This window comes from Coturnix japonica, chromosome Z (genome assembly GCF_054131305.1).
Source record: "Coturnix japonica strain WE chromosome Z, WE-NBRP24, whole genome shotgun sequence".
Classification (NCBI taxonomy): domain Eukaryota; kingdom Metazoa; phylum Chordata; class Aves; order Galliformes; family Phasianidae; genus Coturnix; species Coturnix japonica.
In genome coordinates, this window is record NC_140702.1 from 56,029,617 (window position 1) to 56,047,724 (window position 18,108).

At 37.8% G+C, this 18,108-nt stretch overlaps 1 protein-coding gene and 1 long non-coding RNA gene across 5 annotated transcripts in view; one reads left to right on the forward strand and one right to left on the reverse strand.

The window, feature by feature from the left end:
* Positions 1-18,108, forward strand: part of LOC146754086 (uncharacterized) — a 141,659-nt gene that overhangs the window by 9,089 nt on the left and 114,462 nt on the right. The gene's annotated exons all lie outside the window — the stretch shown is intronic.
* ANKRD55 (ankyrin repeat domain 55) overlaps positions 1-18,108 on the reverse strand; it is a 74,398-nt gene that overhangs the window by 7,260 nt on the left and 49,030 nt on the right. The window contains exons 11-12 of one of the 4 annotated variants that reach the window (XM_032441303.2): positions 13,371-13,462; positions 6,726-7,092 (exon numbers count right to left, since the gene is read on the reverse strand). In XM_032441303.2, the coding sequence (XP_032297194.1) occupies positions 7,000-7,092; positions 13,371-13,462 (185 nt within the window). In that variant the 3' untranslated portion in view covers positions 6,726-6,999. Of the gene's footprint in view, positions 1-6,725; positions 7,093-9,761; positions 12,321-12,402; positions 12,424-13,370; positions 13,463-18,108 lie in introns of those variants that run through there. The other 3 variants (XM_032441302.2, XM_032441305.2, XM_032441304.2) reach the window with 3 other exon arrangements.

Here is an 18,108-nt window from a genome sequence, read left to right on the forward strand (position 1 = left end):
GTTCTCCTTCCTCTATCATTATCGCTTAGCATTTTTCATTTATTTATTTATTTATTTATTTATTTATTTATTTCCCCAATTACCTTCTGGTGCTTGCTTTTTCTCCCCTTCCACTTCCAGTCTTACTTTCGTATTTTCTCTGCTCTCATTAGTTTATATACAGCTGTTGTAGCCACAACTTGTGCAGAATCAGTCCTCATTCCAAAATAACTGCTTTTGAAATGTCATTATAGCAAGAAAATTAGTATTTGTGTGTCATATTTATACTGTCATTCATATACACAGAAAAACATGAAAATCTAAAGTTGCAGACAATTCCTGTAGGTCTCATCTCACAACCTGCAGTATCAAATACTTTGTAGTCAGAACTTAGCAATTAAAACTTGTAGTGAAATAAGGCATAAGAAAGCTGATATCTCAGAAGCTCACTGTCTTTGTGATATATAACATGTGGCAAGACACAGACTTTCTAGTAGAATCAAGAGTCCTAAAAGATTAAATAAAATGACAAATGTTCATAGTTAGATATGTAACATGCAAACAAAATTGTCATGCTAATAGTAGGCTAACATTCCTTTATAGTAAAGACCGTAAAAACAACATAATTGTCTACTCCTTTCTTTCTCACTCTTCTGTGAATTTTCTTTAGCTTTTCTTCTATAACTGAGACTACTTCTCATTTAGCATATAAATGCTTTCTGTAATATGCTCTGTGTAAGCTGTGAGTGACTGTGTCAGTCTTCTTGAAGATATACTCATATTCTAGATGAGGTTCAGTATCCATATGTCTTTGAGACACACATGCTGCTACTGTTCATCTAAAAGTGCCTATTCTGAAAAAGTCTTACCTTCTAGACTCTTCACCATCTTTGTAGCTCTCATTTGCTGCTTTCTAATACTTTTAATGCCTGTTTTGAACAGATCTTATAGGAAACCGTGTGCTAGTATTTACTCCAAAGTTGTACCTTAGAACAAACATGAGAAATAACTTGCTAACTGAGAGGGTGATGTAGCACTGGAAGAGGCTGCCCAGAGAAGCTATGGAGTCTCCTTCTCTGGAGATTTTCAAGACCCCTTGGGATGCTTTCCTGTGAAGTCTACTGAAGGAATCTGCTTTAGCAGGGGTGTTGGACTGGGTGATACCCAAAGGTTCCTTCCAACCCCTGCAAATCTGTGATTTATTACTTGAATTTTATTATATGATTCATAATCAGTATAAGAGTAATTCAGTCACCAATTACAGTTTATCCAACAGGTGTCAACATTTTCACAGTCACAATAAGTTTATATGCAGTCCTTAGCAGTTTGAATAAATGTATTTTAGAAATGCTTATAAATTCCTATGTCTTGTGAACCCTTCCCAGCCCTTTGAAAGGACCACAGATATGTAAATTATGATATCTTGCTTTGCAGTTTATTTGTAGCTTTAAGTTTCTCAAAACCTTCAGTGTTCTGGGGAATAACATGAACTTGCTATCTCTGCTCTTCTGCAGTATATAGTGTATAGATACCAGACTCTCAGACCTGCCTCGTCTTCCTTTTTTCTCTGTCTCTTTTATTGCTTTCTCTACTATATTTCCTCTTTCCCTTGACTTTTCTTTCTGTTTTTGCTTGGTGCAAGTCTTGGTGTCAGGAGGAAGATTTGGTAAAGTGGACTGAAATCACAGCATGTGATCTACAAGCAGATATGACCAGGAAAGTAGAGACTTGTTTGCAAGCTGCTGCCCTTGCATCTCTCTCTGGGTGCAAAGCTGACAACTGTAGCACGTAAAACAAAGTATGTGTGACAAAGAGGGGAGGGAGATCAGTCCCTACTGCCTCCAGCACTAGGACTTGGTGGCTGCCAGAAACAAGTGTCTCATGTACAGACAAGCTATTGATGATGTAGTAACGGGATCTTATAGCTTGCAAGGCAGCAGTTCCGGGCACCAGCTGAGTTCTTTCCAGCAGGTTCAGCCATTGATGTAGAAAAGAAAAATGCATGCAATCTGACATATAATCCTTGTCAAGTTGCTGACCCTTGTATTGGAGGGATAAGATGAAACTATTTTCAGTGTTAACACTATTCTCTTTCCTGTAAGCAGTAATTCTTTGTCCACAGCCTTAAAAAAAAAAAAAAAAAAAAAAAAAAAAAAAGGCAGAAGGGGTTTGGTTTCATTTCTCTGCATAAGAAGTCCTTTTTACACATGACTGAATTCAGCAATGTCTGGGATGAATATAACAATTGTTTAATAATGTAAAGCCTTACATTATATTCAGCTGATGATGTGGGGGAATTTTGCAGGCAGGAAGAAGTTAATTATCCAAAGCTGGATCCACATAAAAATTAGGCTTATTAACTCATACACTGCAAGCTCGGTAGCTCTAAAGTGGTCATTCTTTTTTAGTATCATTTTTGAGTATGTGCTGTGCTTTAAAGAAGGTACTTTTCCAGTCTGCTCAGGAAGCAATTTTTTGCCTGCTCATTAATCAGTTATGCTTTTCTTGAGAAAAGGAATGTAACTTGACATATTTAGTAGCTCCAATGTTTGCTCTGAAGAAAAAATGAGTTTTACTGGTAATAATCTTATGACTGTTTTTTTTCCCCTCAAAACTAATCAGAGTCAATACAACCAGTACATTGTCAGTGTTCTTATTGGTAATAGCATGAAGTCATCTTGACAATATTTTGAAGAAACATAGAATTTTTTCATCATACTAAAGAGTAGCTGGCTTGGTTCCTGTAACTGCAAAACGGAACTTTCAGATGAAATTATAGTCCAGCAAAGCTAATAAGCATTTCCTATGAACCCTGTACAGTGAAAATGTCTGAGGAATTTGATTTTCATCCACTGTACATAAGCGTACATTAATTCTAATTTCAATTTAAGTTAATATGAATTTGATGTTGAGTTATTTAACAATTGGGTTAAGTTCCAATTGTTAAATTCTTCAGAATTCTGTTGACCGCTTCTAACCCCTCTTGTTCATGTGGAAGCTAAACCATCAGAACCATGAGTTTGTAACAATTTGTGGGAAAGTAGATTGTCAGAAGAATTGTTTTAGAACCATAGGATCAAAGAATGTCCCGAGTTGGAAAGGACTCCCGAAGATCATCGATCCAGCTCCTGGCTCTATACAGCGCCACCCAAAATCATCCTGTTTCTGAGAGCACTATCCAAAATGCTCCTTGAACTCTGGCAGTTCTGGGCCATGACCACCACTGGTAAAGAATCTTTTGGTAACACTCAACATGACTCTCTCCTGAAGGATATTCTGATTTCACTGAAGTATTTTCCATTGTCTTTTTAAAGTTTTCATCTTCAGTTTTCCAAAAACAGGCTACCCATCTGAGTGAGATCTAATCCAGATTTTTAAAAATTGTCACAGTAACATAGACCTTCTATATTTTTAGCATTTAAAACCTGTTCATTTTATACACTCAGTGTTTTTTCAGCTACCACTGATTTTTGAAATATGTCAGTGTTTTTGAAACATAGATGACACCACTGGTGTCAATTTCTTTAGGTTGTGAAGCTCCAATGTTGCTGTGAAGTGAAATAGAAAAAGAAGAAAACAAGAACAGGATGCTTTCTGCTTGATTGACTGACATCCACACAGCTTGAAAAGAAAGGAAACACAGCATATCCACTTCCTATTTGAGTCAAACCATAGCGCTAAAAATAAAATCAGATAACAGCAAGTAAGTTTTCTGAAAGGGGCTACAACAAGAGACCATTGAAAAGTCACTGAGAACATTGTGTCTCTGTCACATCTCTAATTATTAATAATGTGTTGTGTTTCCTAGTTAATTTATTTGAATTTTTCTTGCCAATGATAATATTTACCTACTCCTGTAAAGTATGCAAAGATCTGAGAGAACAACAGGAGGTGCTTCTAACATCATGTTGCCCAACACTGCTATGGCAAATGCTTCCTAGCTCAGCAACTAACAACACAAGAATGACAGTTCATAGTTTTGTCATCTTACTATAATACTGCTCATGGTACATTGGTAACTCTAGTAGTTCCTTCAGGTACAAGTATTTTCCTGCCATAGACAATAGTCGATATTTAAGTAGGTTTAGACATGCACTTAAATGGAAGATTTTACTTTATGAGCCAGATTGTATGAAATAACTGGCTCCAGAACTTTAAAAATCTGTAAAATTTTCTTCTTTTTCTTTTTTTCTGGGGACATCTGTTACTTTGCTAAGACTTGTCATCAAGTGAAGCCCTTTGTGTTCTCCACTAACTGTGATTAACCATCTGGCAATCTAGTTTCCCAAACTATAATTTCCTTCCAGGGCTAAACCTAGCGGGATGACTAGGGGGCCTCCATTGGCATCTGCTTTTTTGTTATTTTTAAAAATTACTTCCAGTATTTCTGCCCAGCGCTTAGTATCCTTATTTACTTTAGAGTATTTCCAGCAGATGGAGAGGAATGTTCCATTTTCCTCATATTCAGCACATTTCAAATAATGTTGATTTCTTTTTTTAGGTGCTATAATGGAATGAGATACCACTGGAATAGTATGTTTCATAATGGGTTTCTTTAGTGGTTGGGTTTCTTGGTGATTCTAGAGATCTCTTAGATACCATTATTTTTCATCTTACCCTGTTTTGTTTCGTCTATGCTGTAAAAGCAGAAGTATAGTCCGGAGTGCTATTTTCTGCTGAAGTACACCAAGTCTTTTCCACTACCTCTTATAGCCTTGCCTTCATGAAAACCATGTTAACCATGTCTGACAGTTTAGAAAACTAACAACTGTCCCAGCTTATAGGAAGAAGAAAATAGTGCTTAACTTCAGCATTATAAGAATTGTTGAAAATGGAAAACAACATAGTGTTATCTCTGTTTTCTCCCCTGGTTTGGAAGAATGCCAAATTTGTGGGCTATGGGAACTTACAGAAGCTTTACATTATTAAGACTCACTATATGTTTTAGCTATATACATGATCAGGGCTCCTCACTCTCTGATTCAGTGCATAAGATTTATATTTTAAGTATATAAATCATTATACCTGGAAGGCTGGGGAGCCTTGCAAAGACAAGTTTTTTTAAGAGCATATTATCCTACTGGAGCTATGCAGTGTGCAGCAGTAGCTGCTTTTTTTTTTAGTTGACTTAAATATTTAACACTGAAGTGGCTTGTTATTAGGGGGGATGGCTGAGAGTAGTGTTATATTTTACTATTACCATGTAAAATCAAGAAAAAGAAAAACTGCCCCTATACTTTCTCAAGTTTTGTCTAGGTGACACTATTTTAAGGAATGTTCTCAGCAGCCAAATTACTACATTTTAGAAGCAAGACTGAACTCCCAGTTTTTATTTTTTAAAATATTATTTTATTCAACTAATTAATCCAGATCATTATGTGATATCAGTTCTGAATGCACTGAAATCACTGTAGTTAAGAAATCTTTCACAAGGGTTTCTGATTCTTTTACATCTGCGGTAAGAGAGGCAATATGCTAGCTGTATGGATAGAGAACTATTTTGCAGGTATACAGCACAAGCTCAAGCATTAATGGAGAAAGTCCAAGGAAGGACCCTGGGAATAGATCGTGGTTTCAAATCTTTCTGGGTTGCAACACAGGCTGAAGCTGTTTCAAGACTGTGCTGGAGGAGTGGGTGTGGAGAGTTGTGCAGTCCTCAGGGAGCTCATGATTTGGCAGGTGAATTCCCCCTTTACAGGCATGCTCATAGCCTGTAGCTTCTGGCATCTCGCCTGCCCTTCTGGTTTGAAAAGGGAGGGGTGAATTTTTATGTATAAAAGTACCTCTGTCTAAGTTCAGCTCAAATAGTTACTAAGTAGCTGCCACACTTTTTAGCTGTCCTTAAGCCTCAAACCATGTGATAGACAACCCTGTTAAAAACCAAACCAAACCAAACCAAACCAAACCAAACCAAACCAAGCCAAACCAAACCAAATAAACCAACACACACAGTATGTATGTTTTTGTTTTTGTGTTTTTAAAATATATTTATTTAATATAAACACTTGCACTACATAGGAGATATTGTTCAGATACAAGTTGAAGTTTCCTAAAGAGGAGAAGTATTTAGTGAAAAGGATATTTGCCTTTTTTTCATTTTCTACATCAAAACTTTCTAAGCTTGTTCATGCTGATTATAGTATTTCCTCTTCTTGTCATGCTTTCATTTAATACACATACTCACATAAACCTTGCTGCAAATGTATTTGTCATATAAAAGTAAGGAGTTTCTTCTATCTCTAACAGCTGCTGGAAAAAATACTACTACTCAAGAGAAGAATGAAAAAAATAGGAAAGAAAAAAGATTATGACCTGGCCACATGTTAATAAAGAATCACAGACTAGCTACACCCATACAAAAATTCTGTATCCACATCTTTTTGTACTCATACTTTCGTACTTCAATGCATTTCATGCAGGCAAGTGTTTCAGGTCAGATGCTGGAGACAGAGAAACCTCTTTCTTTGCACTATTTCATCTAGTCATTAGAAGAGCAAAGTTCCTTAGGTCTGCAAAAAGATTAAGAGACTGCAGGTGTCACCTTCTAGGTGCCTCAAAGCATCTGAGCATTTGCTTAAAGCTTGATGTAAAATATTTAATCATTTGAAAACATTAAATAGTTACTAGCCAAATTGTAGGCTATAAAAGTTGCAACTTAAATGAGTAGTAATATAAATGAGTTCTTAACATTGAAAATAAGTTATGCAACTTTGAGGGAACTAACAGTGAAACTACTGATTACGTATGTATCTCATCTTCCTAATAATGCAGAATAATGCTGTATTTTCTTAAACCTATAGAGATTAAAGTGAAATCCAAGGTCTGGTTGTCTTAGAGTCACATCTAGAAATAAACTGAAGAGTGTAACTATTGTTACTGCAGTTCAGTTTGAAATAACAAAAGGATACAGATGATATATAGGCATGTTTCAGATTCTCCTTGTGCCACTGGAAAAAGTCTTTTGGACTCAGTTGGGATCATAGAAACCCTGACTGAAGAATAGAAGGATCCTTGTGGTTACTACGGCTTAACCCAATGACCTGATATTGAGATCTCTTCCATGAACCACCGACTATGATCTGCTTTGCATTGTCTTTGCAGTAAGCATATCTCCTATGGAAAAACAAAATCAAATCCACTGTAGTTCTTTTTACCTCAGGACGTCAGGAAATGTATTAAAGAAAGGTGTTTTAGAATTCTACAGTTCTAAGGTTAGAAAAATGCTCTTGTGACATGAGAAAAGATGGGTTCTGAAAAGCTTGCTCCCTAATCTGTGGTATGGTTTTCTGTCAAAACACATCAACCCAGAAAGCTCTGCAAATATTCTTTCATAATTGACTGGAACCTCTGAAAGTCATTTACTCAGCTCTGATTGGCCCAGTGTGCCCCCGTAGTGACTTCACAGTACCCTCTGCAAGAATTCAAACAACTGTAGTTTTCAATTGGCCTTAGTATGTCTGCGGTACACCAAATGCAGTCTTTTGTTTTAGTGATTATGTTTAAACCTCTGGCTTCCAGAGAGTGAGATCTGCAGAGGTCAGAGATCTGCAGCAGGATTAAAGAGCACTCTGATAAAAAAAATCCCTTGGAAGACAGAGTGTATGTAACTGTTGTAAGAAGGTGGCTGGTTAGAAGCTGTGTTGTATGAGGAAAGTCACTGTTTCTTAGTTTACGTGCATTGCTGACATATTTGGAGGAATACAGGCCGTAACCAGTAATTTAAAAATAGCTGATACTTTGGGAAAGCCAATGGTTATATTTTATCCACTGCTAAAATGTAGTCCCTTTTACAGTGACTGTTAAAAGGGGCTGATCAGCAAAACAAGAGTTATATGGATCTGTGTTAACAGACTGCATGCATACTACTTAATATGGAAGTATGTGCAATGTATGCAAAGTACTGATGAAGTCCTACATTCAAAATAAAATGAGAATTTGACAATACAAACACACAAAAATCAAGTGGAAAGACTTTAGTCTTATTTGAAAGACCTTGTTAGATTGCCAAGATAATACAAAGGGTTTCAGTCTACATAAGAAGTAAAAGAGGGTGAACCACAGGTAAAAGAAAGAGAATGCAGATCTTTTGCTTGAATGCATTCTTTCATCATAGTATCATTTAAAGCACCATTTATTTCATTTCTGAATGTTATTTCTGAGATATCACAAAAGAAAATGCAATTAGAAATAAAGATCATAATGATCTTTATGATTTCCATACTATAGTTGTATGGAGAAATGAGTGATCTTTATAACATGCCATGAACAAGTGTTTTTTCTAATCATGGATACCAGAAATAGGTGGCTTGGCCTTCTTCCCTCTTTCTCCAGTGTAAGACAGTGCATACTAGACTGTCAGGCCCAAATTTAATATCTTTTATTTATAGCTACGGACCTGAAACAAGGAGGTAAAAGAAAAAAACATTCTCTGCCTGTCTGTAATCTTTGTTTTCTCCTGAGCCATTTTGATTACCAATCAAATACCAGGGGATGCTGGCAAGGGAATAACACAATTTTCAATTACAAATTGCAAATAGGCATTGTATTTTAAGTTTCAGAAAGACAGTAACAAAATGTATGACTAAGTCAAGAAACCAAACCAGATATCCTTGCTGTATGTTTTTAACTAAATTGTTTTATTTTAATGCTGCTGTAATACATTTTACTGTGTGTGTAATCTGCTTATTTCAATTCTAAAACTGGAGATCGCAGGATTGATTTCTTGTGATGTATTATCACAGCAGGAAGCATGAGATTTAGATCTTCATTGGAATTCCAGGTGCTACTTTGGTATAAGTAAATGAATTACACACAATTTAATAAGTAGTCACATCTCACATATAACAGATGTGCTTTACTTCAATTAGAGTCTAATGGGTCATGAATGAATAGCAAAAGATTTGCCTGCAGCATGGGAGAGGATGGATGCAGTCTGATGCAACTGACTTCTGCCACAAGCTGTATTTTCAGTTTTGCTGATGGCAAAGTGAAAGAATATTTTGCATAATGGAATTCATTCTTGTTTGTGTTTTTTGTTTTGATTTGTTTTGCTGTTTAAGCTAGTAGTGCAACCCTAAAGAGTTCCTTTTTATTACAAATCCCAAAAGAACTTAGTGTCATTTGCCTTGCTGCTCTGTGACATTCCACTCTCTCAGAAACTTATTTATAGGGAACTGTTTTAAAATCTTTCTAGAGGCTATTAAGATCTTAATTTAAATTGGATAAGTATTGCCAGAAAGTCAAAACTGTCAACATGGTCTGTCAGTATATGACACAGCTGTATGAGTCTTAACTGTTCACACATATATAGACCACATTCCTGAGGTAGTAACTCAGCCAGCTTTGCTGCGCTGGCCAGTATGAACAGTTGTAAATAGGGGCTTTAAATTTCATTTATAGAAAATACAGAAACAAGAGAAATCTCAGTGCAGGAAAGAGCTGAAACAATGGAGAACATGTCCTAGAATACGTAACCACTGGCACTGAGCAGTATGGCTAAGGAGAGTTTTCCTATAGACTTACTAATAACAGGAGCAAGGGAACCAGAAAAACTGATAACGTGAAGAAAGTGCCCTGAAACCCTCAAGAACTCACTGTTACTGTCACTCTTCTAAAGAGAAGAAATAAACTCCTCTGGCTCTGCCTGGGAAGCAGGTTCCCTTCAACATTTTTTACTTTTGAAGTGGGAGTGTTATGTTGGTTGTTTCTTTGCATGCAGAATCACAACCTTGTATATATTCTTGGAAAATAATTAGATAAAGTTATAGACCATTCACCTCTAGTGAATATTATATATATATTTTTATTTGCTAGTTACATAGGATCCAATGACAAAAACAATAGTTTCTTACACAACTACTGTGAAAATCACCTTGAATTTCTTGGTTTAGCTGAAAACACACAGTGAGCATCACCTTGGGAATATGTTACCTTGCAGTTGTTCCTTAGTTTCACTGTTTCCTTGGCAACGTCTTTCCACAATACCTCTGTCTATCCACAGGGGTACTCAGAACTCAACATATCATCATCTTTCTTTCTATTTTGTTGATATACTGTTCTGTTGTGCTGAACTAGGCACCACTGTTTCCTCTTTGAAAAGGGTGGGAGTGTTTAAAAGTGAGGTTTAAAAAGCATTTACAAATGCACTGAAAAATTTACTGAAATAATTGTAAGCAAAATGCCATCTTCGTAGAGAAAACATTTTCAGAGTACACAGCAGGACTGAACTGGTACATTCTTTCTCAGCAGTTGTGGTCAACTGGGGAGGTCCCAGAAAACTAGAGGCTTGACAATGTGATGCCCCAAATGGGAAGAGTCAGAAAGAGAATCCAGAGAACTACAGGTTTGTCAGCCTGACCCTAGTTTCAAGAAAGGTTGTGGAGAGTATTATCTTGAGTGTGATCACATAGCATATGCAGGACAACCAGGAGATCAGGCCTAGCAAGCACAGGTTCATGAAAGGCATGTCCTGCTAGACTAGTATTCTATGAGAAGGTGACCTGCCTGGTGGATGAGGGAAAGGCTGTAGATGTAATCTACTCAGATATCAGCAAAGCCTCTGATGCTGTCTCCAACAATGTTTACCTGGGCAAGCTGACCATCTGTGGCTTGGGCAGGCACACTCTTTGCTGGGTAAAAAGGTGTCTGGATAACCAGGCCCAGAGAGTGATGGTGAATAGAATTAAATCCAGCTGGTGACTGGTCATGAGTAGTCTTCTCCAGGGGTCAGTAATGAGACCTTTCCAGCTTAATATCTTTTCTGATGCATCTGAATGAGGGGATTAATTGCACCCTCAATAAGTTATTAGATGACACAAAGTTGGATGAAGTGTCAATCTGTCTCACAGGGATCAGGGCAGACTGGGTTGATGGACTGAGGCCAATGCAACAATACCAAGTAGTAGGTCCTGTACTTCTCTCATAACAAACCCATGCATCACTGCAAGCTAGGGGCAGAGAGCCTAAAAAGCTGAGCAGAGAAAATGGTTCTGGGGGGGTGTTAGTCAACAGCTGTCTGAACATGAGCCAGCAGTGTACTCAGGTGGTCAAGAGGTCCAATGGCATTCTGACTTGTATTCTTACTTCAGAAGTAGCATAGCCAGCAGGACCAGAGAAATGATTGTCCGCCTGTAATCAGCACTGATGCATCTCAAGTATCATGGTCAGTTCTGGGCTCGTCACTACAGGAAAGATATGGAGGCCCTGGGGTGTGTTCAGAGAAGGGTAACAAAGCTGGTTGAAGGGACTGGCACAATAAGGAGTATCTGGGGGAATGGGGATTGTTTAGTCTGGAGAAGAAGAGGCTCAGGGAAGGCATTACTACTTTCTACAACTACCTGAAAATAGGTTGGAGCAAGGTAAATGTTAGGCTCTTCTTCCAGGTAGTAGCAACATGATGAGAGGCAATGGTCTGAAGTTGAGCCAGGGCAGGTTTGGGATGGATATTAGGAAAAACTTCTTCCCAGAAAATGTGGTGAGGTACTGGAACAGGCTGTCCAGGGAGATGCTGGAGTCACTGTCCCTGGAGACGTTCAAGGAATGTGTATATGTGGCTCTGAGGGACAGAGTTTAGTGGGCATGGTGGTGATAGACTGATGGTTGCACAGGACGATCTTAGAGCTTTTTTTCAACCTTAACTATTCCATGATCTGAAGTAGCTGGTTTTGTTTTCCTAGAATTTTAACACACAGCTCATACTTCTTTACCAGAAACCACCCCAAGCCAAACCAACCAACTGAAATCTAACAAAAAAACAACACAACTAAAAGAATGCTAAATCCAACAAATAAACCCACAAGCAATCAAACAACAACAACAAAAAGCAATCAAAACATCAAGTATTCTTATTCAGTGTTTTCTTATGCATTATATAGACAAAACTACACAATCTGGAGGACTTTCCCAGTACAATTGGGTAATCAGTTTGAAAATGAGTGACTGACTGTTTTAAAAACAATGTCTGGACAAATATATGCCAATTCTTTGAGATGATACCCCATACCAGCATGTACTGGAAATAATTACAGCCAATTGATGTTATGACATTTGATCCTGTTTTGAGAATCCGTACAGTATAATATATGTTCAGTAATGCTTTATGTTACTGTGTGTTGATGGCATTGAATAGTTAATACTGATCATCTGACCGTGTGCATATCATCTGAACAGCTGGAGGATCAGTGCTGACTACTTTCAAGTACTTCCCATAAACACATGCAAAAAAAAGGAGTTATCTTGAGGAGAAGTCAGGCTCTTGAAGAAGTCCAGACGACTGCTAAATCAAAAAGTTCACTGGGGTGTTTTCCTCTCTGAAAAGTCTTTCTTGAGCTGAGCTGTGATTTCTGTTATGAAAATATATTTAAAAATAGCTTCAGAGTTGGTTTCTCAGACTAACTGCTGGGTTGAGATTGTTGGTAGATGTGCTTGAAAGGATGTAGTTCACACCTGCGGCAGCATTTATTTGAAGGTCGTAAATAAGGAGAGCATTTTGACACAGATTTCTGACACATCTCAGCTGCAGACAGCTGACAGATTTCTTTTTCCTTGATGAATATTTGAAGTAGAAAAGTCTACTTGATGTCTTACATAACACATTATGCTTAGGCATAGCAACCAACAGAAAAATAAAACAACAACAACATTCTCTTGTGTAGAATGCAAAATCAGTTTCCCCAGAGTGTAAACTTTGAGAAAACACATGTATGTGACAATTTACTTCATGATTTTGCAAAGTTGGTAAGGATGGATCAAAATATAAGTAAAGCTTGTGCACATTTAATAGCATATTCAAAGGAGACTATAAATAAGTGAAGACTGGTGCAGAGAGGAAGGTCTACAGGATTTATTCACATTTTAAATTAGTATAAGTTAAGCCATCGTTTAAAACAATTCACGCTTGTTAATTTTAACAAGTCCAACTGTTGAACATAACCCAACATCTGGGTTACTAAATTAGGATTATGGGTTTTAGAACACTAAACAGGATAGTTGTGGCAATGTGGATTTTATTTCCATAGCTACATGTTTCTGTGTGGCACAGTAATACACGTTGATTTTCAAGACTGACTGCTGGCTGAAACAGTGTTTGTTTCAGCCAGTGCCGTCAACACACAGTTGTTTGAGTTGATGATTTTTGTTCAGCTCACAGAAAACAGTTCTAGGCATTGCTAAATTAGCTTTTTAATTTTTAAGGACAAGTCAAAGAAGACAGCAAAGAGACTCATGATTTAGATTTTACTGCAGAAATTTTCCAGTTGTTACAACAGGAGAACATGACTACACTTTTCTCCTCAGCACTTTCCAATGGTTAAGCTGTAAATACAGATCTGCATTCCTGAGTGCTGGTCATATACCATCATGTCTGGGTGAAAATGATGTGCTGAGGTACTTACCAAGTGATGATGCCCTGAAAAGGTTGTGCAGACTTTGTGTGCCATATTTGGTGTATCTCCATGGGCAGTATCAGAGGGCAGTTTTGGATGAGCTAAAGAGTGAGAAGCAAAACCATTCTCAGTGAGAACCACTGCAGTGTTAATAGTTACTGCTCATCACTGCAGAAAAGCTGTGCGTATTAGGTGATGAGTTCGGGTGGAGTTCACAAAACCTGTCTAGAGAGCAGCTGAAAGCTGGTAGATATGAACTTGTTTAATCTCTTTTCTATTATTTGGGATAGCAGAGTGAAACTGCGACTCCAAAATCTCTGTTTGTGCTATTCTTTCCTCCAAGGAGATCAAAGATACAAAAGAAGGGCTAATTTTGTCTAGCAGCTAATCTATCCAGCGCTGCTCTAGGCCTCTCCTAGTCCAGACAGAAATCACAAAAAGTAACTGCTGTGAAGAAGACTGTCATCTAATTTTCCTGAAAATTAAGGCTTTTTCTCAATCCTGTACTACTGATCTGGGGCTGTGGTTTCTGGCTAGGATCCCCAGTCCTGCACAAACAGTCTATAGCCGTGGGTAACGCTGTTTTTCAAACTGTGACAGCACTGTGACTACTACATGTTCCCCAGCAGGAGCTTTGCAGCTGAGCTGCCTCGGCTGACTAGTCAGGGTGGCTTTTGGCCAAGTACAAGCATAGGCCAGTGGTGAGGATCTAGTTTCAGTCTCTGAGTCTCTGCACTGTGTACTGAGAGGAGCCATGTATAATCTTTATATTTTTCAGACCTTAATTTGCTTCCTGCAGTTCTCCACCTAGATTGTTATAAATACTGAACATTCATAAGGAGGTTCCCATAAGCTGGGATAAAAGAGGCTATGTTTCAGATGGTTAACACCTGGGCACTGAAGATGGCTCTCCTTCCCAAGTTTTCAGAAGCCACTGTTGCATGCTTAGTGTCTAATCTTTCTGTTTTAGTTTCCTTGTATGTAACATTAGGATGTTATTATTTACTGGCTTACTGGGAAATCTGCAGTGACAGAGTGGCTACTTATTGCCAAATGCTAAATTTCACTAGACCATACAACGAGACCTACAGCTTGCTACAAGGTCTGTGAATTTTGGAAAACAGGTGCTATCATCATATAAAAGCTCAGAGGAGAATAAAGCCCCCTTGAGAGCAGACTGTCTTCCTATTTATCACCTTACCAGTTAGTACCAGAAGAATTCAAAGCTGGTGGGTGCTTGCTTTTTCCTTTTAGATAAAGAGCTTACACCAGTTTCTGCAGCAACCTCAGAGACCATTCTTGATGCTTGTCAGACATGTCCTGATCTGTCATTTACAAAGGTAATGTTGAAAACTGATGGCAGCAGATCTGACAGTATCAGTGGATAAAATTTTCATATTAAAAAAAAATCCAGAGAAGAATTTCTTGCTGTTGTACACCAAGAGTCTGAAGACCTCACAATTATCCCAGTTGAGAACTTGCTACCTGAATGCTTAATGACTGTTCTGAGGGTAGTAGCAATGTAGCTGTAAGTCCCGACACACTGATTTCTTTATTATTATTATTTCTGAAACTAAGTATTTTGAACTTTGCATCAGGAACAGTAGAGAAGAGGCTTATTTACAGGGAAACCAATTTTTTAAGAATGTATAGCAGAGAGAAAAAGACTTCAGGGACAGAGACAAACTTTAAGTGGCTTTTGTCTGTAGTTTCTAGGACATAATGAAAAGACACCCATATCAGCAATAGAGAGATAATCTTTGTGAGTGCGATCTCAACATAGTCAGCTGTGGAAACAACACTTTAAAAGGAAAGGTCAAAGCACAAAAGTATTTTTAGAGTTTCAAGTACAATTTCTCAAAATCATCCAAGCCCTTTCTGATAAATACCCTACACAGGATGTTTTGGATACACAGTGAGAGGGTGAATGAACATTTAAGAAGCTCCAGACTCCCAGATTGGAACAAAGTACAGCTATCTGATGTTAAGAGTGGGACAGAATGGGAGACAGAATCTCCCTATGGGTAAATTCATCATTTTAAGAATTTGGTGTAGTTGTTCTCAGTAATAAATCTCTGCCTTATTTCCCAGAGCCTACTATGCATAGTCACAGAAACAGAACATGACTGGCAAATTTTAGGATTACAGAATGTTACCTGTACCACTGTATACTTAGTATATACAGGTCTAGAATCATTACAATTTATATTTCTAAAATTTGGTGTTTGTAGTGCAATGGAAGGTCAGACTGTGGTCCAAGTATCTTTAGAAAACCCCTAATCATGACATGTGGAATGGGAAGTCAGCAGGAGGCTGTACCAGGTAGGTATCTGCAGAGACTAGACTCAGTAGTAGCTTCAGAAGACAGGCCTTTACAGTGTTTTCTAGAAGGAAGGGAACACTTAATTAGAACTGAGTTTTAGACAATATAGCTTACACTTTAGGTACTTATACTGGAAGACTGGCATTTTCATCACATACTCTGCTCATTGGTAGAATAGATTAGAAAGATCTCCATAATATTGTACATCTTTTTGTTTTCCTTTATGATCATTTCCCTTTGAAATAATGGAACAATGTAAACCTCCTTCACAATTTTCTGGAAGGGTAAAACACTGCATTCAGTATCTACCTATATTTAAATTGTCCACTGGGATAATGTCTATGCTGTTTTCAATAGCATTTTCAAATTCTTCTCCTGTTAGTGATATATGATAGGTACAACATGTTTCAGTTAGGAAGTGTATTATGTTTTGGCCAGAAAATATATCCTGTACGTATATTTATTTTCATAACATTGTGCCAAGCCAAACTCCCCAGACAACTGAGTACTGCAGCACTGGGAGTTAACATTTGACTAGTGCCACAAGAGAGTGTGTTAGAGATGTTTAATCCCCAGACAGAAGGAAAACATCTCTGTTATTACCTACTGACCAGACATTTCTTGGTAATTGCTAATCAACTGTCTTAGTCTTCTTTTTATCTATGCTGCCACTATCAGTCAGGAAAAGAGCAAGAGGTCAACATAGCTTAAGTAGGGATTGGTTCATTTGTTATCTTCTGTGCAGTGTGCTGCAGTGAACACTTCACATTCCTCTGAAGGTGAAAGACTTAACATTGTTTGACAAGTTTATTTGCTATGGAACTTGGAACTTTGTTATCCAAGTAGAGAGACAAAAATAGCTTAGGGTGAGAACGTTTTGGAGAATAACTTTCAGTGTTTTCTAAGCATTATTTTTAAAAAAGATTTATATTTGTTAAGCTGTGAACCATCTTTTTACTAATGCTTTAGAAAAGAAATGTGTTAGAAAAGTGACCTGAATCCTTGTTCTGATTACAACACATTTAAGATCGTTCAGGGAAATACTGCAGTCTACAGGCAATTAGTTTTTCATTCCTTTCCTCAAAACAGTCTATTTTCTGAGTTAATGACCCAAAGGAAAACACCACTTCTTTCCAGAAAAGAAATGGGATATGATAGAAAACAAACAAACAAAGCAGCTAGCAGATGTCTCCTGCTAGCTGTTCACACAAGTTGATTGTGTAGATAGGAGGCAGTGCTAATGTATTTCTTGCTTCAAGTGATTGCATCTGAATTTCTGTGTTTTTTAAAGAATTTCATCTGAAAGATAGCGTTAACCTTGATCAAAAATAGCTCCTTATTCAGGTTTGTCCCCACATGTTGCATTGACAATAGTAATGCCTATGTTGACATTTAGGATTAATACAGAGGTTACTTGATGTCATTCAGTGCTGTATGAACTATGTTTTCCTTCTTATCATTGCTGTCTGCACCAAAACCATGCGCTTTGTGCCACTGATTTTTCAGCTTTGATAGTGCCCTAACACTTGCACTGAAATATGAGTATTCTATGATGTTTTAATGTGACTTATGAACCACTTGCCTCTCATGTGAGGTGGCAGAGATAAGTGTAAAGAGGCTGGAGTCCAGAATAGAGATTTTGGGGGTTGCAGCTGATGGTCTTCCCAAGCAGAGAAATTTAGGGGCACTGGAGATCAGGTAGGGGCTCTGTGGAACAGGCACCAGTCTGCATGAGCAACTCTGAGATTTTCCACTGAAGCTGGACTGATGCCGGTCATGTGCAAACACAGAGCATGCCGGATTTTTCCTTTGACAGGGTATGCTTTTGTCATGGAGTATTTTTTCCATCTGGCCCCAGGGACCAGGTTGCGTGTTAGGCACAAACACACAAGCTCACGCATATTTCAGCAAGAAGCTAGTTGCATACATTACTTTGCTACTTTAATTAGATGTTTAGAAATAAATAAAACATAATCTTATTTGTGTGTAAAAGTTCCCTTTTCTCTTTGTTGCTTCGGAGCAGCTGTGAGCTTTTTACTTACTGGGACCGCCTATGACAATCACCAGCCATTCTACTTAAACTCATTTCCTCAAGACAGTTGTAAACTGTAGCTACAGAGACATGATTGTCTTGCTAGGCATGTCTTTTACCGTGACACAGCAAAAGAAACATTTGCACAGATAATAAAATGTTTATCTAGAGACAGACAGAAACACCACATTCTGGTTGGAACTGTTGATACAGGACAGATTTACTAGCAACAGTGATAAAGAATGCATGATAAAAGGGAACTACCCTCCCCCATGTGCTGCCCACACTTTTCTTTCCCCAGTGGTCTTTGGTTGGTCCTAGCAACCTCCTCCATAATCAGAAGTGGAGAGGCCTCCTGGGTAATAGCAGCAATGCTTAGATAAGAATTCTGA